The sequence below is a fragment of the Acinonyx jubatus genome, chromosome A1 (assembly GCF_027475565.1).
Source record: "Acinonyx jubatus isolate Ajub_Pintada_27869175 chromosome A1, VMU_Ajub_asm_v1.0, whole genome shotgun sequence".
Lineage (NCBI taxonomy): Eukaryota > Metazoa > Chordata > Mammalia > Carnivora > Felidae > Acinonyx > Acinonyx jubatus.
In genome coordinates, this window is record NC_069380.1 from 178,024,695 (window position 1) to 178,051,443 (window position 26,749).

Consider the following 26,749-nt stretch of genomic DNA (forward strand, 5'->3'; position numbering starts at 1 on the left):
TATAGGATAGTATATCCAACAAACTGCAGACGTCACGTTCTTTTCAATGCTCTGACACAGGGCTGCCTCATACCTTCCCTCATCCAGAGGTCTGGTCTGCCAGTAGTCCATTCTCTCCCTCCGCAAACCCATCTCCCCACTGGGAATTTTAGCTTTGTTTCCTGACAGTCCCATTTTGTCCCAAAGACCAGCATATTAAAAACAAGCTAATCAGGGGCACCTGGGTGGCGCAGTCAGTTAAGCATCCGACTTCAGCCAGGTCACGATCTCGCGGTCCGTGAGTTCGAGCCCCGCATCAGGCTCTGGGCTGATGGCTCAGAGCCTGGAGCCTGTTTCCGATTCTGTGTCTCCTTCTCTCTCTGCCCCTCCCCCGTTCATGCTCTGTCTCTGTCTGTCCCAAAAATAAATAAACGTTGAAAAAAAAAATTAAAAAAAAACAAGCTAATCAGAGCTCTATTATTTTCTAAATAAGTTTCTTACTGTTTTTAAAAAATTTTTTAATGTTTATTTTTGAGAGAGGGTGAGCAAGAGCCAGGAAGGGGCAGAGAGAGGGGGTGACAGAGGGTCTGAAGCCGGGCTCTATGCTCACTCAAGAGCCGTGAGATCATGCATGACCTGACTCACCTAGGTGCCCCAGGAGAAGTTTCTGATATTATCTATCACCTAATGATATTTATAATTTCTGGTAAGACAATGTTTTCAAGATGAAATAACCACATAGTTACTATCTCAGGAAGCAGAAAACTGACTTGCCAGCATATGAACTAATCATGACCTCTGGTTAATTTAACACACTCCCCAGTCTTTCATTAGTTCCTCCCATCTCACTGAATCCTGTTTTGCACCCATAAAACTCCTGGATCTTCTAACCAATGGACTCAATACTACAGTAGTTTTTCTCTTTGCAGATACCAGGCTAAGAGGAAACTGTTTAGCTTCCATGTTTGCTAGAGGAAATAGTAGTGATCTAATGTGAACACCTCAAACTTTTACATACCCATTTGTTTGTAAATTGTAGTTATTGTTATAACTCATTAAAATCATCTCTTGGTTTCCTTTGGAGACCTTTGGAAACAGCATGGTACAGTTCATGTTCATTAAGCGTTTGTTTTCCCAAATATTACGTTAAGTTCTTTACATGAATTTTAATCTTTGTGCTGGCAAATTACATTAACTGCTGACCCAATAATCACTATTACTACCCCCCTCCCCCACACACCTTCCCTGACTACCCTTAGTGCCGGGAGAAATCTCCACCTTATCTTTTTACAACTCCAATTTCTTGGAGTGAAACAATACAACATGACTAGGAGATGAATCTTGACTCATTTAAGGAAATCATGGCAAGTGTTCTCCTTTGCTTAGATATTCAAGTTTTCCAGCTTCCTTTGCAACTATAATTGGCACATAACTAACAAGATGTGAAGAGTAAGCTTCTGAAAAAATACCAGGCTGTTAAGTTTCCTGACCTTCCCCTGAATCCAGGTTTGTTATATTGCCAATGTCATCTTTTACTGAAACAGAAAAGAAGTTAAATTTAGGAGTCAGACACACATAGATATGAATCTTGGTTTTCTTCCTGAGCGATACAGGGGAAGATACTTATTTCTGTGAAGCCTCAGTTTTGTCACTTGCTAAACAGGGAAAATGTTACGACAGAACAACAGAATAAATAATAAATGGGGCAATAAAGGTGTGTAAATTTAGTTCCTGAGGTCTATAGTAGAGCTCAATAAATGGGACTGCTTATCAAATTAAAATGAATGAAAACACATCCCAGCCAAACCAATAAACACTCCCTAAGCCACACAATAAACCCTCTTCTCCATGGCCCCACTAAGTAATTTTGGTTTAATGGTCAGCAGAAATAAACGTATTTATGAAAGTTATGTTTTTCTTTTCAGAGGCCCAGTTGTTAGAAAAAAAGCACAAGTTATGTAGACAGCTGACAAATTTCCTTTACTTATTTTTGTATCCGCATGATTGTAAAAAAGCAAACAGTGTTAAATGGCTACTTCTGGTAAAAACACACAGTGTTCAAACCTAAGAAGGATTACATTCTTTGGACAGGTTTTATTCCCAGGATATCAAATGCCTTGGCCATAACAGCAGCTACTGCTTCACACAGCAGCATACGCCACATGTTTACTTTCAACACTTGTCCTGAGAAAATAGAAAGAAAAAAAAAAGATTAATTTGTCTTCTTGAAAACCATTACTAAAGAATCTGTATTACTTCTGTATTTTACTGAAATGTGAATAGCCTAACCCATGTTTTGGGACTTTAACTAGAATTACCTTCACATTAAAATACAGACAATCCAAGATTTAAATACAGACAATGCAAGGTTAAAATACAGACAATTTAAGAAAGATGTTTCTGTTCAAGAAATCTGTTTCTGATAAGGGGATACAAGTTCTACAATGGTTAGAATGATCAATTTTATCTTTCTTCTAAAATTCTTTCAGAGTTTTATCTTAGGCCTCATAGTTTGAAATAACTATAAACTTTAATTTCAGGATAATGGTGAGATTATTTTTCCTAATGAAATTTTAATTCTCAGGCATGACTCTCAAAAACACCTACTTGCCCTGTAACAAATTACTTCAGTCTACTTCAGTAACTGTAACAGAAGCTAGCAGAAAGCCTAAGGTAAGAAAAGATACCACTTTTCTCCCAAAGGCAGTTTCCATCATCAAAAACTCCCAAAGACTCATTCTGGGACCCTCAGTAACATTGCTTTCATTGGAAATGTCCTATTCCTAGTGGTCTTCCAATTGTTTTCTTTGGAGTTCTATGGTTGGTTCCATGCATGTGCCTGAGGGTGGGTAAAACTACTTTGTGTGGAATGAGAATTCCATTTATGCTTTTATTAGATCTAGTTGAATTTTGTCTGTTATATATGATAACGACCAGTGTATAGTTGGGAAGAAAATCTAGGAGGGGTGGGGGGGGGCGGTTGTTCCATAAATAAAACAAGTTGAAAACCATCCATCCACACCCAATTCAAATAAATGCCTTGCTAGTGCCCTGTCCCCAATATGACCACTGAATACGACACTTACCAGTTTGTCGATCCTTTTCCACACAATAGCAGCTATCATAGAATTCTGTGAAAGTAGTTGCCAGCTCATAGATATAATCACAAAGAGTGTGAAGAAGTAAGTCATCTAAAATCTTCTGGAGAATCTCAGGGAATCGTAAAATGCACCGGCCTAGTTTCCATTCCTTTTCGTGGTCCAAAATGATCTTGGTCTCTTGAGCTGCTTTCTGGAGCATCTCTTCATCAATATTGGCCAGACGTGCAATAGACCTGAAAAATCAGGAAACAGCCATCATTTTCTTTTGTTAGGCACATCCTTCTCCACTCAGAAATATGTAGTAAGAAATGACTGATGTAAATTAAAAATCCTATCAACTGATTCAAAATAGAACAATGTTGTACAAATACCGGATTCTAGTGAAGGCATACAACAAGTAAGCAGCTGTGTTTCCTCTGTCATCCAACATTTTGTCAAAGGAGAATATGTAGTCATTCAACCGGTTATGAGAAAGATCTGCATATTTGATACAACCATAGGCAACGGATGTCTGAGCAGCCTTTAATTCCTCTGCAGTTAAGACCTTTTGGAAAACAAACAAACAAAAACTTCATAGCTTACTGAACGCTGCCTTTGTCCTGGTGCTAAGGCAGAAAAAGTAAACTTTAATAAATATCGACACTGAGGAAACATGGGCCAATCTATAAAGGGAATAATGAAAATATAACTCATCAGCTCTGCATAACAAAATGTTTTTCTATGAGATTTATAAAATATGAAGTGTCTGCTTGAATACTTTCCCCCCAATGTATTCAGTAGATACGAAATAGAAAGCACCAATAATTAGTTTATATCCACTTCATTCCATAAAGATTCTGAAGTAGCTTATAGAAAATAAAGTAACATAGCAAACTAGAAAAAAACTTAGGGTCGGGAAATTAATTGAAATTAAAACAGGGTGTCACAATAGAATGAATAAATAAGATATGGTATATATAGATAATGGAATTACTCAGCCATTGAAAAGAATGAAATAACATGGATGGATCTAGAGGGAATAATGCTAAGTGAAACAAGTCAGAGAAAGACAAATAGTATGTAATTTCACTCATAGGATTTGAGAAACAAATGATCAGAGAAAAAGAAGACAAAAAAACAGACCCTTAAATATACAGAACAAACTGGTGATTACGAGAGGGGAGGTGGGTAGGGAGATGGGTGAAACAGGTGAAGGGGATTAAGAGTACGCTTATCCTGATGAGCACTGAGTAGTGTATGGAACTGCTGAGTCACTATGCTATATGCCAGAAACTAATGTAACACTGTATGTTAATTACACTGGAATTAAAAAAACAGGGTGTCAGGAGTAAGAGGAAGAACTCGTGCATTATTGTATTGTTAATATTTAGCCATGCGTTCTAAAGCACTATTAGGCCACAAGTGATTAAGGTTCTTTTCTAGACACGGTGGAGTTGTCTACAGTAGACTAACCCCTCTACCAAAAGCAACTATTTAAAAGTTGGATAAATCATAGGAAGCAACTATATGAAGTCACTAGAGAACATCAATATAAGCAAAGTTTGAGGGGCTATATATAATCTTTAGGAGAAGGAAAACACAGGAAGTTAAGTCCCACATTTACCTGACCTTTTCCCCTAGGGCACTGTCTAAATCACCATGTGGTAGTGACAGAAGGGAACAAAAGCCAAGCAGAAAGAAGTGGTCTTACTGGGGTAAGAAGAGGGAATTCAGAGTTTGGGGCTTCCAAAAGAGGAGAAAATCACCAAGATAACAAAGAGGAGTGAAAAACTGAACACCTTCTTTCAAACTATCCAATGGCTGGCATTAACAAGGCAGGACTCCCAAAAAACCCAGCAGGAAAGAGCAAACTGGTAGTTGAAGAACTGAGCAGAGATTTCAGCAGCTGTGTGAGGCTGGGGAGTCCCAGAAGGAGCAAGGGAGAAGGGCACTAGTGAATTACCTGGTGAAACTAGAAGGGCCATATTTTACCAAAAAGAACCGTACCCTAATAGTAAAGATAAAACTGAAATGCTTCATTCAACCCTAACAAAGCTCCAGACCAAGACCGACAGAATTAAGATCACCAGCTGGTATGCAATCTGCCAGAAAAAACTTAATTGGTTGTTGGAGGAAGATGACATTATCCAAAACCTTTATAATTTTGCATTCACAACACCCAGCATCCAGTTTGGGGCGGGGGGGGGGGGGGAAGGCAACTTAATAAAAAAGCCAGTTGATATGACTGAAAACCAACGGGTGGGAAGAGGACCGACAAGACAACAGAAACAAAAAAGACAAAAGCAACTTTAAAATCTGGAACTGCTTAAAATAAAAAGATATTTAAAAATACTAATTACAGGAGCACCTGGGTGGCTTGGTTAAGCATCTGACTCTTGAGTTGGGCTCAGGTCATGATCCCAGGGTCGTGGGATCCAGCCCCGTGTCAGGCTCCATGCTGGGTGTGGAGCCTGCTTGGGATTCTCTTTCTCTCCTTCTGCCCCTCTCCCCTGCTCACACCCTCTCTCTCTAAAATAAATTTGAAAAAAAGTAATAAATAAAAATGAAGACATTAAAAAGACATGACAACCAACTATAATAGGTGATCCCAAACTGGACCCCAGACTAGAAAAACAACATGCATGAGACAAATGGTAAACTTAAATAAGGTCTGTAGACCATTAACTAGTGTTATATCACTAGTTAGTATCCTGATTCCATAATTATACTATGGATACATAAAGTATTGTTATTTGGGGAAGCTAACATAGCAATTCTTTGTTACTATTTTGTAATTTTTATATGCCTAACATTATTTCAAAAATGAAAAGCTAAAATGGGAATGCAAGCTGGTGCAGCCACTCTGGAAAACAGTATGGAGGTTCCTCAAAAAACTAAAAATAGAACTACCCTATGACCTAGCAACTGCACTACTAGGTATTTATCCAAGGGATACAGGTATGCTGTGTTGAAGGGACACATGCCCTCCAATGTTTATAGAAGCACTATCAACAATAGCCAAAGTATGGAAGGAGCCCAAATGTCCATCAATGGATGAATGGATAAAGAAGATGTGGTATGTATACACACACACACACACACACACACACACACACACACACACACAATGGAGTATTACTTGGCAATCAAAAAGAATGAAATCTTGCCATTTGCAACTACGTGGATGGAACTGAAGGGTATTATGCTAAGTGAAATTAGTCAGAGAAAGACAAATCATACGACTTCACTCATATGAGGACTTTAAGAGACAAAACAAATGAACATAAGGGAAGGGAAATAAAAATAATATAAAAACAGGGAGGGGGACAAAACAGAAGAGACTCATAAATATGGAGAACAAACTGAGGGTTACTGGAGGGGTTGTGGGAGGAGGGATGGGCTAAATGGGTAAGGGGCATTAAGGAATCTACTCCTGAAATCATTGTTTCACTATATGCTAACTAATTTGGATGTAAATTTTAAAAAATAAAAAATAAAAAAATGGAAATAGTCTAAAATAAGTAGAGGTAGATTGTATGTTGGTAATATTTTAGATATGTTGGGTTAAATAAAATACATTATTAAAATAAAAAAAATGAAAACCTTAAAGAAAACTACAATTGAAATACTCAAAAAATTAGAGGAAAGGGGCAAAACAATGTAGAAAAGATTCAAAATGAAGCAGAGGGAGAAAAAGCATGGGGAAGAAAAAGCAGAGGGGCACCTGGCTGGCTCAGTCAGTAAAGCATATGACTCTTGATCTTGGGGTTTGAAGTCTGAGCTCCACACTGGGGGTGATTACTTAAATAGTTTTTAAAAAGCAGGTGTGAGAGACATGTAGGACACACAGTCAAAAATTCTAACATATTATATAAGTACTTAGAATTCTGGGGAGTATAGAATGGAGCAAAGATGAAGTAATTTAAGAGATAGGGCTGAAAATTCTAAACTGATGAAAGAACACAACCTACAGATTTAGGAAGCTCAGCACCTCCCAAGCAGGATAAGTACACTCCACACGCCTCACCTGCAAAAACCCTCAAACCATACTTAGGCATTTATTTAGTCTAAGTACCAAAACAAAGCCTAAGAAAAACAGTAAAAGTAGTCTGAAAAAAAGATACATTACCTTCAAAGGAGCAATGAGATAAGTGATATTGAAAAGAAACTAAAGAAGCTAAAAGACAATGGAATGCCACCTTTAAAATGCTGAAAGAGCTATGGGACTACAATTTTACACTCAATCAAAATACTGTTCAGGGGTGCCTGGGTGGCTCAGTGGTTAAGCGGCCGACTTCGGCCCAGGTCACAATCTCAGTTTGTGAGTTCAAGTCCCTCATCGGGCTCTCTGTTGGCAGTGCAGAGTCAGCTTCAGATCCTCTGTCTCCCCCTCTCTCTGCCCCTCCCCAACTCACACTCTCTCTTCCAAAAATGAACATTTAAAAAAACAGATCGTTCAAAACTACAGGCAATATAAAGATGTTCTCAAACAAATGCCAACAGAATTCATCACCGGCAAACTTGCATTACAAAAAAAGTATTAAAAGGAGATCCTCAAGGAAGAAGTGCACAGGAAAGAGTAAATATGTGAATAGATATCAATACAACAAACAATGGGTAAAGACTTGAAAAGACCCCTCATGAAAGATATATAAATAGTCAATAAGCATTAAAAAAGGCAATCAACATTACTACTCATCAGGGAAATGCAAATATTAACCACAGTGAGATGCCACTGAATTCAACAGAAAGGATAAGACTGGCAAATCAAGTGTTGGTAAAGATATGGGGCAACTGGAACAATCAAATATTAGTGGTGGGAGTATATAATGGTTACAATACTCTCTTTGGCAATTTTTTTTTAAACTTTTTTTATTAAAAATTTTTTTAACGTTTATTTATTTTTGAGACAGAGAGAGACAGAGCATGAATGGGGGAGGGTCAGAGAGAGGGAGACACAGAATCTGAAACAGGCTCCAGGCTCTGAGCTGTCAGCACAGAGCCCGACGCGGGGCTCGAACTCACGGACCGCGAGATCATGACCTGAGCTGAAGTCGGCTGCTCAACCGACTGAACCACCCAGGCCCCCCCTCTCTTTGGCAATTTTTAATAAAGTTAGGCAAAGCCAACCCTAACCTTACAGTGCAGTAATGGTACAGCTACATCCTGTCTAGGCCAGGACTAACATCCTATTCTACTTCTTCTGTAATTGTACTCTTCTGTGTATAGTAGTTCCGTCCATTCCCTTTTATCACTTGACTTACTGAAGAGTAAAAGACACAAGACCCTTTGAATCTCAATCCTTGACCTTCCTAATGTAGGCTGCAGAATCTAACCCTTTAGTTTGCAATATTTTCCAATCATTCATTCAAATTTGTGACAGGAGAAATGCCAAGAAGCAGAGATACTACGCCACAGTAACAGCAGGAAAAGGTCATAGCCTTTTGTAGTAGCCAAGAACTGTATTTTCAAACTCAATAATGAAACAAATTTACTGTGCAATAAAATCTGAGTAATATAAGCTTACGTGGATTTTCTAATCCTCCCCAGTTCTCTCTCAAAAAAAAAATTTAAAAATCACAACACAGCACATGGTACACAATATGCAAACAAGGCTTTAGATTACCTTGTCTCTTTCTTTTTCCTTCAATTTGTCCATGGATCGTTTTAGTCCTTCTTCTAGAAGGTCTATGAGACGCACTGTTTCACCTGAACGTGTTTTAAACTTCTTCCTAAAAAAATGTAAGAGTCCCAATTAAGTAGATTTTGAAACAGAATTTACAACTTAGAAATCTTTGAAAATGACGTTTTGACAATGTCTCATTCCACCTGGCAACCGGGGAGAATGCTGAAAGAAAGAGTGGTACTTTCAATTATCTTTCATCTTATAGTCCTCAAATCAAAGCATTCTATGCTTTAGGCTCCCCATAGCATTCTCTACATGTTGACCTATAATACATTCCCCAAAAGGGAAATAGAGAAGACATTTGTTCATTTTCCTCAACATCAAGTTTGGCTTATTTTGCCTTCTCAGAAAAATTAATAAGATACATGTTTGATTCTAGAACTGTCTGGGAACTAAGCAAATTCTTTTATTTATTTTTAAAATTTATATCAAAGTTAGTTAGCATATAATGCAACAATGATTCCAAGAGATTCCTTAATGCCCCTTACCCATTTAGCTCACCCTCCCACAACCCCTCCAGTAACCCTGTTTGTTCTCCGTATTTAAGAGTCTCTTATGTTTTTGTCCCCCTCCCTGTTTTTGTATTATTTTTGCTTCCCTTCCCTTATGTTCATCTGTTTTGTCTCTTAAAGTCCTCACGAGTGAAGTCATATATTTTTCTTCTCTAATTTCACTTAGCATAATACCCTCTAGTTCCATCCACATAGTTGCAAATGGCAAGATCTCATTCCTTTTGATTGCCGAGTAATATTCCATTGTGTATGTGTGTGTGTGTATATATATGTGTGTGTGTGTATATGTGTGTGTGTGTGTGTGTGTATACACACATACCACATCTTTATCCATTCATCCATCAATAGACATTTGGACTCTTTCCATACTTTGGCTATTGTCGATAGCGCTGCTATAAACATTGGGGTGCATGTGTCCCTTTGAAACAGCACTCCTATGCCCTTTAGATAAATACCTAGTAGTGCAATTGCTGGGTCATAAGGTAGCTCTATTTTTATTTTTTGAGGAACCTCCATACTGTTTTCCAGAGTGGCTGCACCAGCTTGCGTTCCCACCAACGATGCAAAAGAGATCCCTCTTTCTCCGCATCCTGTCCAACATCTGTTGTTGCCTGAGTTGTTAATATTAGCCATTCTGACAGGTGTGAGGTGGTATCTTATTGTGGTTTTGGTTTGTATTTCCCAGATGATGAGTGATATTGAGCATTTTTTTCATGTATCAGTTGGCCATCTGGATGTCTTCTTTGGAGAAATGTCTTATTGATGTCTTTTGCCCATTTCTTCACTGGATTATTTGTTTTTTAGGTGTTGAGTTTGATAAGTTCTTTATAGATTTTGGATACTAACCCTTTATCTGATATGTCATTTGCAAATATCTTCTCCCATTCCGTTGCTTGCCTTTTAGTTTTGCTGTTTCCTTTGCTGTGCAGAAGCTTTTTATTTTGATGAGGTCCCAGTAGTTCATTTCTGAGCAAATTCTTAATTGGAATCTCATTTTTCTTTCTCTAGATAATAACCCCACCTGTTGAGTAGCAACCAACTCTGGATGTACAAATCAGCTGAAGAGCTTAAACACAGGATGTCAGGGCTCCATTCATACCACTGAAATCAGAATCTCTGAGAATGTGACAAAAGCTTTGACAGACACTGTCCTGGGCAGTGGTACTATTAAAAGCATTTCACAAAAACTGGATTTTACTGGGACAATTGGCTGGCTCAGTTGGTAGAGCATGGGACTAGATCTCAGGTCATGAGTTCAAGCCCCACGTTGGGTTTACTTCAACAAAAATTGGATTATACCTATTAAACAGAAGTTTGTACAACACTGAGTATATAATTTTCTTTTTATTAAGTTATCTCCATACCTAATGTGGGGCTCAAACTCCTGACTCTGAGATCAAGAGTTGTATGCTCCACCAACTGAGCCAGCCAGGCACCTCTAATTTTCTCTTTTTAAAAAATTCTTTGGGTAGGGTGCCTGGCTGGCTCAGCTGACTGAGCATCTGACTTTGGCTCAGATCATGATCTCACGGTTCATGGGCTCAAGGCCTATGTTGGACTCCATGCTGACAGTGGGGAGCCTGCATGGGATTCTCTCTCTTCCTCTCTCTCTGCTCCTCCCCTGCTCGTGCTCTCTCAAAAATAAATAAACATTAAATAAAAATAAATAAAAATTCTTTGTGATCACCTTGGCTGGCTCATTCAGTTGAACATGTGACTCTTGATTTTGGGGTTGTCTGAACTCCACATTATCAAAAATAAAATCATAAAAAAAATTCTTCAAATGCAGAAATGGTACAAATGAAGCATGCTTTTCTAGTCAACACAAAGCCTACCAAAATAATCATGGTATTTCCCATTAAAGTTGTATTTTCAGCATTACCTTAGAAAGGATCTTCTTCTTGATTATAGTATTAAAACTTATTATCCTACAAATACATTAAATACTTCTGTGGCTTTCCTTATGCCATCCCCTACTGTTTGACTATTCAGTGACTTCCAAATCTTCTGTCTGATGAAATGATAGCCATCAAAAGAGATGCCAAAATGCTAAGGGAGGCCTTCCTATAACATCTCTACAATAAACGGTCTTTTCCTTTACTGCCTATATACACCTGCCTTGAATTTTTCTGTTTTTGGTGCTGGTTTACTGTTCAGACTAGTGGTTCTAATAGAAGGAATCCATACCTGAATATCAAGAATTTTTAAAAAGATGACTAATACCTACTTTAGTACGTAGTAAGTCAATAACTTCCCTGGTGGGGCTGGCACGTATAGTTTAACAGTCTCCCCAGGGAACTGCTCTGCTTCACAAGACAGGCTCCTTAGGGAAAAGTCCACATTCTATTATCTTTGTGTACACACTGGAGCATCCAGACGATGCCATTCATATGTGCTCAATAAACAGGTGTCCAAAAAATAAGAGGAAGATGTTTAAATAAAAGGACAAACTATTGCAAAAAGCTTTAAAACAGAAAATTCCACTAAAAAGCATATGGCAGAATCTGTGAGCATTTCAATGTAAATATTTAAAATATGGTACGCTGCCACTGGTTAACTATCATTAAAATTATTTCTCTCTTTAATGGTGCAGGATGCCATAATTACAATGGTGAGAGTGCAGAAATATGAAACAACAAAAAAATCATGGAAAAAACCTCTTAGCCATTATGTGATCAAGTTAATTGCCAAAATATGAGTACTTGTGAGAAATATAGGTATAAAAGTAAATGTGAGAATTTCACCCAACTGTAAGAAAAATCATCTAATTATCAGTCCAGGGGCGCCTGGGTGGCTCAGCCGGTTAAGCATCCAACTTCAGCTCGGGTCATGATCTCACAGTCTCTGAGTTTGAGCCCCGCGTCGGGCTCTGTGCTGACAGCTCAGAGCCTGGAGCCTGCTTCAGATTCTGTGTCTCCCTCTTTCTCTGCCCCTCCCCTGCTCATGCTCTGTCTCTGTGTCAAAAATAAATAAAAACATTTAAAAAATAAAAATAAAAAATAAATAAATACAAGTCCAAAAAACCAACAGTTAATAAACTAAGATATTATAAGCAATACTCAACTCATCGGCTGATATTCAAGCACTTTTTTAGGACCATGACACCAAAATGAGGACCTAGTGTCTTTTGATTCCAAAAAAGTGCAGCTCTATATAAGAGTGTAATTTAAATTATAATTTAAAAATGTTTGATGCTGGGGCACCTGGCTGGCTCAATCAATGAACATATGACTTCAGTTTGGGTCATCTCATGGTTCATGAGTTTGAGCCCCACATCTGTCTCTGCGCTGACAGCTCAGAGTCTGCATCAGATTCTAAGTCTCCCTCTCTCTCTCTCTCTCTCTCTCTGCCCCTCTCTGCTCATGCTCCCTCTCAAAAATAAAACATTAAAAAAATTTAAAAAGTGATGTTGATTTCCACGTACTCTAGCTAAAATACCTTCATACATCTAGCCTGATTGTTGTAAACTTCATTAAGGCTTTTGTACATTGGCTAGCCAAGCATCTTGAGCTACTTCATGTGGTTTTTAAAAGCATTACCACTTTTGTGTAATGACATTTGGGCTGGATCACTAAATCTAAAATGCCACAGATTTTTAAAAAAATTTTTTTATTTTTTAATGTTTGTTTATTTTTGAGAGAGAGAGACAGAGTGTGAGCGGGTAAGGGGCAGAGAGAGGGAGACATGGAATCTGAAGCAGGCTCCAGGCTCTGAGCTGTCAGCACAGAGCCTGATGCGGGGCTCGAACCCACGAACCGCAAGATCATGACTTGAGGTGAAGTTGTGATGTTTAACTGACTGAGCCACCCAGGTGGCTAAAATGCCACAGATTTTAAAAGACATGATGTTAAATAGCTTAGTGACCCTAAGATATTACTGAATACAAGATGCTAAAAAATTTTATGCCTTTGAGTTGGTGATTATTATCTATATTTGCTTGTATTTATCTTTTATTTCATAAACATTGTACAGAATGTGGGGAAAAGACTGGAAAACAAAAACTGGATGTATGAATATTAACATGCAGGTCTCAAACTTATTATTTTTGAGATAAACATAAAAATGAAAGCTCAATTTTAAAACTCAATTGGAATCTCAATAAACGTATACCTATTGACTAGGTGTTTAACTGTGAAAGAAAAAGACAATTACAAAATGCTTGAAATATACTGTTGAGTATTTTCTTGAAATCTGAGGAGGTACTGTGATCGACTTTACAATTTAGATCTGTGCAAATGGAAACCCTCTTAAAATCTGTTAAATCTAGTGTGGTTTTCATTCAACTCTTTACAAATCTCCCTAAAAGGCTACATTCTCTAATAGTGATAAGACATAGGTACAAAAAAGCTCAGCTGGCAGCATCTGCAGACTGAGAAAAATTATGCACTTTAATTCTAATTTAATATCTAATGAAACATAGCCTTTTGCAAATAAATCTGGGGGTTGTGTATGTTATTAATACTCAGACTTTCCAGACTTACTTGTCTTCACCCAGCACCACACCAAATCCAGCATGAAACACTCGAGTTACTTTAGGGTCATACCAACCAATCATTTGAGCAGCACCAAATATTGTCTGGAAGTGCACAGACTACAAAGAAACAAATAGAAAGTTATCTGCTAAACTTTCTAATAACAAAAAAGTGACTTAAAGCTCTGTATGTAGCGATAAAGATTTGTAAAGTTTAAATCTCACAAATCTTAGAAGGCAAGCATAATTATAATTATAAATAAGATCATCTTTATTCCCAATGTATGAGAAACAGGTAGAGCAGGACTGTTACTTTCTATGTTCAAAGGTTTTTAAAGTGGCTGAATTAATAGTAGGTTCATTGTGCAAAAATTTCAGTTATATTTTAGGTCTCACAACCCCCTTTCAGATAGGAATGGTCACTGATGTTCAGGAAAGTAATTACCAGTTGATGGAGAAAAGCGGAAAAGCTGGGAAATATATTCCGATGTGGTCAAATCCAAACCCGGTTTTTTCTCTGTTACAGCAAAGTTCTGATCTTTAGTCTTTGGAAGACTTCTATGTGCTAAATGCCACAAACCTCACCATACTGTCTCAGTTCCAATCAGACCATGTAAGAACATAAACAAATCTGCAAACTCACTTGTCCACTGTCCACTACATAGATAATCATATCTGCTTTTTCCTCAAATAGTCTTTGTTTAATAGCAGCCAGGTCAGATGTATCATAAGTGTAACCTCCATCTGATTTTACTATGGTTAATGGTACAGAACATCCTGGGACAAACACAATCTTTCTGCCATCATCCACTTGCACAAATCCTAGGAAAGAAATCTTCATTAATAATATTAAAAGAACCCTGAAGGAATATAAAGGATGAGCCATTATAAGATATTTACCAGAGAGCTCAAGAAATCACATTTTATTTTCTGTGACCTACTAGGAGTCCGGGAAAATAGCTATTGTCTGGGCAGCACATGATTTCCTCAGGGCAGAGGTGAGATACCTGGCAGTTTTCTGGATTCTCACTACATTTGGCTCCTAAAAACGTCCCTAAAATTTTATTACCTTAAAAGTATAATCCCTAGGCCACAGATTGTGATTAATAAATACCATTTCCCACTCAAGGAGCCAGGCTTTCTTGGAGATACGAGATTGGCTGATTCTAGATCTAAGGCAGGAAATGTACAATAATCCTAGAATGTCGTGTACCTGAAAGCAAGTAAACTAGCAAAGACTAGAGAGACCGTAGGGCTCAAGAAAAAGACAAAAAATAGGAAAGCCAATTTGAGGAAGCTACCATTAGCCAAAAAAATGAGACAATGATTATTAAAAAGTATCATAAAGGCAAATGATTTCAAAATGTAGAATGGAATAAACCCCATTTATAATAATGCTAAAAACAACTCAGTTGTATCTGGAACATGCTAAAAAACTAATTTATTATTCTGAAATTGATAATTAAAAAGAATCAAGCATTTACACTACTTATCTTGAACTGTACTTCAGGATAACCAAAATAATTATGAGGCATCATTCTACAAAGGAGAATTCGAGGTAACAGAGAAAGAACAACAAAATACTACCATTTTTCAACCTGTAATGAAGTAATGCATCAAAATCACGATAGCTGCTAAAAACAACAGGGAAGAGGCTAACAGGGAAATCTGTGGCTAGATCAGGCTGACAACACCTGAGCCCACTAATCCATCTTAACCTAAAGAGGGCCAACCTGATATTATTGGAATGCTTGCAAATAAACAAAACAAAACAAAAAAAACCAAAAAACAAAAAAAGAAAACCTAAACCAGAATTTAATCAAGCCATGGGGCGCCTTGATTGGCTCATTTGGCTAAGCGTCGACTCTTGGTTTTGGACATGTTCTTGTGTTTTGGGAGTTTGGGCCCCATATCTGCACTGACAGTGCAGAGCCTGCTTGGGATTCCCTCTCTCTCTCTCTCTCTCACAAAATAAATAAATAAACTTAAAAGAAAGAAACAAACAGACAATTTAATCAAGCCTCTTTAGAAGATACAGATGGAGGAACTGTTAAATATTATATGGGAAATACTCTTAGACAAATGGCCCAGTTTCTTCAACAACAAAAGAGAAAAATGGGGGGTGGGAGGCCCTTTGGCTATACAGAATGTAAGATATATATTAAATAAACATAATGTGCAGACTGAAAAAAAAGCTATTGATTGAAAAAGAGAATGTTGTGTCCACTTTGACCTATTTGAAAATTTCCATAATGAAGTTAAAAAAAAGTAAAGTGCCTACCTCTATCTTCGAATTCCTTTACAATATCATTCATCCTATCTTGATAGAAGGACTCCCCCCTCTCTATTAAAGAGATGTCCAATGCATCATAGATTTTATTAAACTCTAGGAAAAAAATTTCACCAAATAAAATGTCTAAGAATTTAAACAAACAGGAGACATGCATTTAACATTAAAATATATTATTTAACTACAACATCTGGAAGGTTAAATTTAATCACATTAAAAATGTATGATATAGAACAGTATATATATACTGCCATTTTGAAAACGTGGAAAGAATATGGAAAGACACTCATCAAAATAATAGTCGGTGGAACTATAATTTTTATTTTCTTTTTCCTTGCCCACATTTTGTTCTACAAGAAACATGTACTTCTTGTATAACTTTTAAAACTCTACCTTTATAAAATGTAAATGCAAAGAAAAAGAACTTTCCTCTTTGGAGATCTAATATTTACTGAATTTTCTTATAGTTTTTCCTAAATTGTTCCATCTACCTATCTGTCTAGCCATGCATCAGTGATGCAAATACTACCTATGGCAGCATTATAAAACATTTTACAAACTAGTGCTGCAAAATAGCTATCACTACCATTCTTTTATTGGCTATTCTTATCCATATATTCTTCAAAGTGACCTTAAAATTACTTTGTCAAGCTTGAAAACCTGAAATTGTTTGCGAAGTTTTCCCAATTAATTTTTTCTCCTAAGGAAGTTAAAATCTGCAGTTGCCTATCTTAACATACTTTCTTAATAGCTGTTTCAGTGTCAGAAAATATTTGAAGAAAAAAATCCATTTGGCAGTCTTTGAAAGTTTAACACGTCATTAAAGGTCAATTGAGTAAAAGACTCAAGAAAACTACATACAATATATCTTTTGGATGAAATGAACAAAGCCAAGCACTCACCTTGGCGGGAGACATCACAGATAAGCTTCCAAGCTTTTATAATATCTGGATTTTTACTCTGGAGCAGAACTACACATTGGTATGCTCGCTTCTTAAATTCCTCCTCGGTATCAAATCTTTTCTTGGATTCCTGTGTTTAAAAAAAAAAAAAAAGTAATGTTAAAAGAGCCAGCTTTGTATTTCTAGATACAGAGTGTTTCTAAAACAAAAACACCAAAAGTGAGGAAGTGGAAATTTACAACACCTGGACAGAAACAGAACAGATGCTCTCAAAAGCCAACAGTACAGTTACAAATCAATGTGCCAAAGAGCCCTATTATTTCTTTGAAATAATTTTTCTTGAAAATACAAAATTCTCACCACAGTGCTACCTCCACTTTTCCAAGTCATAAAATCATTCTTCACAGCAATGGTTTAAGAGTAATAAAGAATAGCTAACAGGTGGGCTGAATTTTCCGTGCTCCATTTTCCATCCTGGATGTGGTTCTGAATGAGTAATTACTTTTTTTGTAATTAAAAATAAAATTGCTGTCATAGTTTTATTTCTATTTTGAAAGAAACACATTTACTATTAAAAAAAAAAAAAAATTGTCTATCCCACCCCAACCTAAACAGGGATAATGCTTTGGTGCATAACTCTAGACATTTCTTTGCAAATACATGCCTATGTGTTTTAACAAAGCCTGACTATATATGGCTTTTCTTTTACTGTGCCTTTTGAATTTAGCCTCATTATATCCAGAACACAAAATTCCAATAGATTATAACATTAGTTATGTAATTTACCAGTCTCACATCGGTAAATATTTTGTTTTCAATTTTTTCATTAGAAAATACTGAGACACATCCTATAAAACAAAACAAAAACACACCAATATTTTTGTTTTAATGTTTACTTTTTGTCATAGTAATCCTGTTCTTGAGAAGTTGTCTATCGTAAGAAAATAATTTTAAAGAGAGAAAAAACTTCCATGTTCAAAAGTTGTTTACTGAATGGATGCAAGTACTCCAAAAACACCCCCACAATGGGGATTAACATAAATTTTAGCACATCAATCCAACAAAAAATATAGTAACACAAAAGAGCTGATAATGAAATGATAAACATTAATACAAAAATTGTATTACATTCACAAATGGTGTAATAAATGTCTGTATATGGACATCACAAAGTCAAAGAAAGTTGACTACAGTAATTTAAAATTACGGTTTATAAAAACCTAATTGCCTTCTAAAAACTATTTTTACCTAAACTTTAACATTTTCAACATACCAAATTGAGAAAAGCATCAAGAAAACTTCAAACACTGGGGTGCTTGGGGGGCTCAGTTGGTTAAGTGTCTGACTCCTGATCTCAGCTCAGGTCATGACCTCATAGTTTGAGTTTAAGTCCCACATCGGGCTCTGCACTGACAGCACAGAGCTTGCTTGGGATTCTGTCTCCCTCACTCTCTGCCTTTCCTCTGCCTGTGCGCATGCACGCACACTCTCTCAAAAATAAACATTAAGAAAAAGGCAGGGTAATGTGAGTAATGTGGTTGAATTCAACTTTAAAAAAAAAATTTTTTTTTAATGTTTATTTATTTTTGAGACAGAGTGAGACAGACCATGGGTGGGGGAGGGCCAGAGACAGGGGGACACAGAATCCGAAGCAGGCTCCAGGCTCTGAGCTGTCAGCACAGAGCCTGACGCAGGGCTCAAACCATGAACTGTGAGAACGTGACCTGAGCCGAAGTCGGACGCCCAACCGACTGAGCCACCCAGGTGCTCCAAGAATTCAATTTTTAACATACACTGATTCAAAAAGCAAAGATGGTGTGTTATGGGGCAGGGAGTTTACTTTTAACCCCACGGTAGCTTCAAATACTATTCAGAACTCCCTAAAGAAAAGTAGTAATTATTATTAATGTAAACATGAAAATATTTTAACAATAAATGATATCTAACCTTATAAAAGGCTTGTAGATCCCCAATTGGAGGTGAAATTGTTAGGTAATCTGGAAATTTATCTTGAAGGTGAGCGATGAGCATGCCAAACTGGGTCCCCCAGTCTCCCACATGGTTTAACCTAGTATCAGTCAGAATACAAAATCATTTGAAAATGAAAACCATGCTTAAATTAGACAAACTATATTCCATTAGGAACCATTAACATTGAAGTGCCAGTACATCACATTTAGCAACATCTTGTTTACTCAGTTGTCTCAACTGGTCTGCAAGCTCCAGGGAAGGCTGCACATAGCAGGCCTCTAGGATTTGGTAAATGAAGTCCCTACTGATGGATTATGATCCGTTGTGTAATTAACTGAGACACAGACAGGTGAGCCAACTGCTGATCATTAAAATTTTCTGAAAATTTAATTTCTCAACCAATTATCTTAGTGTAATTTAGATCAGTGGTTCTCCAATGTCAGTGGACAAAATTCTTCAAAATGTGTCAATCCAACCATTTTACATCCCTCACTGTTTTTCACTAATCTCAAATCACCAGATAATCTCATAAATGGATTATAAAAATAGTCTTCTGGGGCGCCTGGGTGGCTCAGTTGGTTAAGCGTCTGACTTTGGTTCAGGTCATGATCTCGCGGTTTGTGAGTTCAAGCCCTGCGCCAGGCTCTGTGGTGACAGCTCAGAGCCTGGAGCGTGTTCCCGATTCTGTCTCCCTTTCTCTCTGCCCCTCCCCCACTCACACTCTGTCTCTCTCAAAAACAAACAACATTAAAAACAATTTTTTTTAAATAGTTTTCTAACCTACATTTCTGCCTTCTTTGCCTAGCTTCTTCACAGAAGTCAGACTAATCTTTATTTGGATTACACTGCTCTCCTAATTATGACTCTCAAGAGCTTCCCATTATACTTAATAAAATCCTAATTTCTTACCATGGCCCACCGGCCCAGGATCTCTTTCTTGCCTACCTCTCCCCCTACTAGACTATAACCCCTTGGATACAGGAGGTACTCAAGAAGATCTGTGGAATGAATGGGGAGCTTTTTCCTTGGTTCCACTCCCAGAGTCTAAAAGTTATCAGTTCAGAGGGTCCCAAGACACAATTTAAAAAGCCCACTGGGTGATTAGAAGCAGAACTGGGGCGCCTGGGTGGTTCAGTTGGTTAAGCGTCCAACTCTTGATACTGGCTCAGGTCACGATCTCACAGTTGGTGGGAATAAGCCCTGTATTGGGCTCTATGCTAAAAACATGGAGCCTGCTTGGGATTCTCTCTCTGCCCCTCCCCTCCTGGTTCTCTTTGTCTCAAAATAAATTTAAAAAAAAAAGAAAAGAAAAAAAAGAATCATACTTATAAATCAGTCATTTAGTCAAAGATTCTTTCTCAAGCAACATTTTTCATACCTTAGCACATCATATCCTGCAAATTCAAAGAGGCGGGACACACTCTCTCCTATGATAGTTGACCTGAGATGGCCTACATGCATCTCTTTAGCTATGTTGGGAGAGGAGAAATCAACTATAACCTGAAACAGACAATAAAATAGATTTTAGACAATAATATTGTACTATTATTATGTAATGTGATAAATACAGATACAAAGACAATTACGTTAAAATACATACGTGTATCAAAGTAATACCTCATACATCTTAAATTTTCACATCATGACAAATACTTCAATTAAAAATTTTAAAGGGGTACAAGACATTTTATTCTAACATTTATTAATAACATTTAATTGTAAACTCAGACATAAATAGTAGCTTGGGTTGTAATTCAAGGGTGTTAGGTTCTGGTGAATCTACTTGTCCATTTTTAATTGAAAAGGAATAAAATTTATTTATATAAATAATCCATCCCTTATTTCAGCCAAACCTCAGCTGGCTACCCCAAATGCCTTGTGGAATAACGTGAAAAGAAAAACCACATAATAAACAAGACCCAGGAGAAAGGCTATTTCCATTATGTTCATAATCTCAAATATTAATGATTAAATCTCAATGGAAAAAGTGGAAGCTGGTCACAGCACTTCGCATTCACTTTAAGGTATTAACATATCAACTGAAAACTATATATACCTTTTTATTTTCTCCAAGGGGAGGTAGTTGAACCCCATTCACCAGGAGATTGGTTAACTGTTGTGATACATAGTCCTTCCTTAAGTGGACATTAATAAAACCTAATGAACGGTAAGAGGAGAGAAAAAAAAAATCAGATCGTTTTCCTGTCTTGAATGATTGTTCACTCCCAAAGACTTTGTCAATTTCATTTATGCTGGCTCCAAAGTGCTGATCTGGCTCTGGCAAAACTCTTTTAAGAATTCCAACACCACCTGAGGCCCTCTTGGAAGCTCCCTGTTTCAGTATCTATTTCAAACATTACCACTCTCCTGAAAGCTTCCTACTTACTCCTGGGCCCCTTTATTCTCAGTACATGATTTGTTCATCTATTAACAGAAAATTGAGGGCCCTTTCGTCCCAGACTTATCTGCCATTATCCATCTCCTTTTTGCTAATGAAACACTAAGTCACAGGGAGGTAAAATAACTCATCCAAGATCCAGCAGCTAAGTCGAGACTAAAACATCAGTTTCCTAACTCTCAGTCCAAGGTGTTCTTACCACTTTGTTAGGTATACAGGTTTTAACCCTATACTTATATTTAAAATGGTTCTTTATTTCAAAAAAGACCCAACATCAGTACAACCACTTAAGAAGGGTAACACTGTCATACCAGGACCAGCAATTTCAACTTTTTCAACACATTCATTGTCTGGGAGGTGTTTGGTAATGTTTTCGGCAATTTCTCTTGGATTAACTTTCTGTTCCTTGGTTTTGAGCATCTATAACACAATATAAAATGATTCATTACACAAGTTCCAGAAATTTACTCAGAAATACACAACTGATAAAGCATGAGATGCATGACATTAAGACCCATCAAAAGGCAGAAGCAAAGAAGTCCAATGACTTGTATATAATCTTGAACACAGACAGATTAAAGCATCAAGCCATCAACAATGCCAAGAGGAATACAAAAGTGCCCAAACCACATGATCTCCATTTCAAAATGAGCTGCCACAGACATCTAGAACTCTTTTATGAAGACATAACAAAGTCTTTAGTTATGATGCCTGTTTCCAGGATATTTACATTTTGAATTTTCAAATCAGGAAAGTGTGCAATAATCAAACCTGGAAAATAAAATAGTACCCTTATAAACTTAACCCCAATGTAGACATATAAAAATTACTTAGAAAAAAAAATCTGGATTTTAAAAACCCTTCCTACTTAACAAAGAAAGGAAAACAAAAAGTCTCAAACCAGGGGCAATTAACCACAAATACATCAGACAATGCAGCTATTAAAAATAGGGAATTCCTCTAACTGAAAATGAAATATGTAAGCCCATCTCAAAGACACCAGAGCTGCATCAAATTATTTGATGGGAACACTGGTTGGTGAATGTAACTTTTAATCCTTCACCTTTCAACACTCATTAGTAACACACAGCAATCCTGGACACAACAGGAAGTTGTGTCCAATGCAACAGAGAGTACCAATGCAAGAGTATCAACTACTAGCCTTAAATATTGAAAATACACATAAAATTTAACTGAATATTCAAATTTGTGGTTTTAAAATTAAAAACATACTACCCCTATTCTCAAGTTTTTCTGAACTGTGGAAAATGTTCTTTTCACTGAGAATATAATTTGCTATTATTTATATAAATAATAATGATGCCAATTAATGCTTAAGAAAATCAAATCACCAAGAATGCTTTGTAATAACACAATCACCTGTGAGATACCCATGGCACTATTACACTGATAGTCCCCAAACTTGGGCTGTTGACTTGGTGTCACTATCAGAGGAGGATTTTCCAGATCTGGATATGCAGCCTTAATAGCGCAACCAAAGACCTCTTGCAGTCGGCTATTGATGTTAATCATATTTTTAGTTGGTCTGGTTCTTTCTGCTTGAAGACTCTGTAAGAAAAGAATGAAAATATCAAATCATCATACAAAATGTTCCCAAATATTTTGAGAAACCTTCAGATGTCCTGAGAAGGTAACAAACACTTTGCAATGTTCTCATATCTGGGACATGCTGAAAAACGTTAATAGGACAACCATGCAGTGTTTCTAAGTCAGAGCATGTGACCAAAGTGACCCAGGGAAAGAAGGTAAGGTGCATGGGTGTCCACACAGTACTTTATTCATCTATGGCTTGTTCTTTTCTTTGTGTACCTTGTGTTCAATTGCCATTCACTTGTGAAAGAACTAATGTGCCCTTCCTCCCATTACACTGACAGCATTCTATTATTTACACATTAGAGTTAATGTGCATGATGGAAATGTGTATTAGAATACACTGTACTTGGGGCGCCTGGCTTGCTCAGTTGGTGGAGCACATGACTCTTGATCTCCAGGTTGTAAGTCTGAGCTCCATGTTGGGTGTAGAGATTAAAAATAAAATCTAAAAAAAAAAAAAAAAAAAAAGGAATTGACTGTACTTCTTTTGTATGTTTTTCCTCATATCTTCTGCCACATATTAGACATTTAATACTTTTGAATTGAAATGAATACAGAAATGAGTACACATCAGAATGAATGAGGTAATTAGAAAGGTGAAGTATCTGGGGGAAAGACTCCGTGGAAAAGAAACATGATCTTAGAAGACTCCAAGCAAAGTGATTTCAAGCAGAATAGATCACAAGCTGGTGATAAAAACACTTCATAGGAGTCAGGTGGGCAGAGTCTAAGATAAATGAAAAGAATCTAATGCCAGTGTAGTCTGGCTGGAATAGTATACACACACAGGAGAACAATTATAGTGGTGAGATCATCCTCCAGGATGTGTCATCAGCAGACCTGAGAGTCAGGCCAAGAAATTTAAACCTCAACTAAAGGTTTTTTGACAAAACTGATAAACACTACTAGATCAGTGGAAAGAAACCAAATATGGCACTGTAAAATATAAAAATAAAATTGTAAAACAACCAAATTAGGGCAGAGAAGGACTATGGATATATTCTATATTTTCTTTTGATAGAGAATTATTTAAAAAGATGATTTTTTTAAAAAGGCAACAGCATAAATTGTTTAAAAAATGTCTCAACTCTACTCAAAGCCTATGTCAAGCTGGCCAAATATTTAGGATGAAACACTTCAGAGGGCCCTGGAAGGACAAGGCTACACCAACTTCTCCATTACTTGCACCAACAACTTAGTCCTAACTGGTCTAATGCAGGGAAAAAGACAGGATTTCTTTCCTCACATCTCCAAATTCCTCACGGCATACTTTCTGAGTCTTTGATAATAGTTTTTTTTAAAACGTATAATAACTCAAACTGTAGAATGAAAAACAACCCAGAATACTTACCCTTCGAAGGATATTTAGTCGATATTTTAATTTTAAATTTTCTTCTCGCAACTGTTCCAAATTTGGAGAAACTTCTAAACCGCCGCAGTTTTTTAACTGATCAATTTCAGCAGTCAGAGACTTAATCTCTTTTTCCTATGAAGGAAAAGGCAGTTCATTCAGTCCAGTATGATTGATGACATCCATAATGTGATGGACTGTCCCTAAACTTATTTCTTTTCCTCTCTTCAGCAGGGCATGGTAGAGGTGATGGGAATGAAGGGCCTTCCCTTTGATAAGTTGTGATTTTTCCTCCTTGATGCTTTTGATTACATTAGCACATTATCCTGTATATGAAAGAATCAAGTGTGCATGTTGGAGAAGAGGAACAGGAGTGTTAAGCATATAATGGGATAAGTCTTACATCCTGTCTGTGTCTTTGGTCTCAATAAACCACTCTGATTTAGTGACAGTACCAGTTAAGTTCAAGGGTGGCCAAATTGACTTTATTCCCAAATCTTAGGACTTTAGGGCTTCTTTAAAAAGAAACTTTTTGTCACATTTAAAATAGCTCCAGTGTCTGCCTTTTGTCCTTTCTTAGACAAAGTAACTTCCTAATTTTTCCCTTAATTTCCCTTGTCTTATGTCCTAGACCAGGCTTTTTACTCTAATACCTAAACCTAAAAACATGCAAATTCAGAAGGAAATAAATAAAGCTTCCAACCTAACAGAATTACTAAGGAGGAGATTCCTTACCTGAAATTTGATAATGTTTACCAGAAGATAACTACAGCAAAACAAGTTGCCATAATGAGCATATACTATGTTTCATGCACTGAGCTAAACATTTTTCAGAAACTATCTCTGGGGCACCTGGGTGGCTCAGTTGGTTAAGCATCTGACTCTTGACTCTGGCTGAGGTCCTCATCACAGGTTTGTGGGATGGAGCTCTGCGCAGGGCCCTGCACTGGGCCTGCTGAAGATTCTCTCCAGGTGCCTGGGTAGCTCAGTTGGTTGAGTGTGGGACTCTGGCTCAGGTTATGATCTCACGGTTCATGAGTTCAAGCCCCACATTGGGCTCTTTGCTGATATGGTAGCTCAGAGCCTGCTTCAGATTCTGTCTCCCTCTCTTTGCCCTTCCCCCACTTTCTCCCACTCTCTCAAAAATAAACATCAAAAAAAAAATTCTCTCTGCCCCACTCGCACCCTCTCTCTAAAACAAACAAACAAATCATCTTTATAATTCTTTATAACAACCCAAAGGTAAGGTACTTATACACCCACATTGACAAAGAATACATGGCTCAGAACCAGAAAGAACCTGACATTTTGCTCCACGAACTTGTATTCTGTGATAGCTGGTTTAGCATAAAACGGTTCCTGAGATTTGATGAAAGTACTTAAGCCACTTTCTTACTACCCTTCCCTACCTGAGCATAAAAGGTTATGGAAATGTCTCACTTTCACTTTTATAAGCTGTGACTGTTCTTCCCCCAGGAATACTGAAGGCTGAGACCAAATTAACCACTCTTTGGGCATTTTAGGAATCCTCTCGCTCAGTATCATAGAGAGAACGGCGACTGAGTTGCGAACCAGGATCAAGGGGTGCTGCTTTTATTCCACTTACCCCCTCTGCCTGACCCTCCCCCCACCCTGCATCCCGAGAGAGCACGTGTGTGTGCGGGAAAGGAGGGGCACAGTGGGAAAGTAGGAGCACTTGTACTGAACACGCTAAGCTCCAGCGCACCAAAGACGCTGGTTTGGGGGGCTCTAGGAGAGGGCAAGGACCTCTACACCGGGGGTGCTGGTTCGGGAGGCCACTGTCATAAGGGCCTTAGAAGGATGGGTTCTTCCTCTCCCACGCCCGGGAAACATCTCTGGGAAGGTGTTTGCTTCGGATCTAGCACAGGCCCGGATGTCCGGACACCCTTGCCCACGTCTGAGGGGACCAGAGTGGTCCCGCATCACCGCCGCTGTCCTGACGCTGTTCGGGCAGGAGCTAGTCCTTCCCCTCCAGGCCTTTCTACTAGTCCTATGTGGTCCTACCTGCTGCAGCAGTCTCGCGGAGCACTGAGCCACCAAACCTTCCATCCTCCCGTCAGCTACAATCACTCCAAGTGGCCGGAAGCGGAAACGACCAGTTCCTCCCGGAAGCGGAAACCCTCCTTCCCGCGCCACGCTTTGCTGTTGACTGTGTGCCGCCACCTCTGCTGCCACCTGGTGGGATGTAGGCGACACTCCGGGAACAACAAGTGGAGAAATGCTGGCTGTTGCCTTTGGATTCCTATGTTGGTGCAGGGGCAGAGAAATTGAGAGGAACTAGGCAAGAGCTGCTCTGTGCTTCGATTAATTTAGACAAAGACACGTTCCTCTGTCTCTCAAGGGCATCAGTTTTCCCTTCTGTGAAATGGGAACATAATGAACACAATCCATTCATTTATTCAACAAGTATTTATTTTGCACTTTAACATGGGGGACACTATTCCAGGCACTAGAACACAAGCTGGAAATAAGAC

At 37.8% G+C, this 26,749-nt stretch overlaps 1 protein-coding gene across 1 annotated transcript; it reads right to left on the reverse strand.

The window, feature by feature from the left end:
* Positions 1-1,933: 1,933 nt before the first annotated feature.
* RARS1 (arginyl-tRNA synthetase 1) lies at positions 1,934-26,426 on the reverse strand. Its single transcript, XM_015065766.3, has 15 exons — positions 26,280-26,426; positions 24,255-24,389; positions 22,670-22,858; positions 21,601-21,709; positions 20,948-21,048; positions 20,270-20,391; positions 18,868-18,988; positions 16,921-17,050; positions 16,010-16,114; positions 14,372-14,550; positions 13,739-13,848; positions 8,686-8,791; positions 3,452-3,624; positions 3,066-3,313; positions 1,934-2,163 (listed from the first exon to the last, which is right to left on the reverse strand). The coding sequence occupies exons 1-15, from the start codon at positions 26,322-26,324 to the stop codon at positions 2,054-2,056; spliced, it is 1,983 nt and encodes a 660-aa protein (XP_014921252.1). The 5' UTR covers positions 26,325-26,426; the 3' UTR covers positions 1,934-2,053.
* Positions 26,427-26,749: the final 323 nt, after the last annotated feature.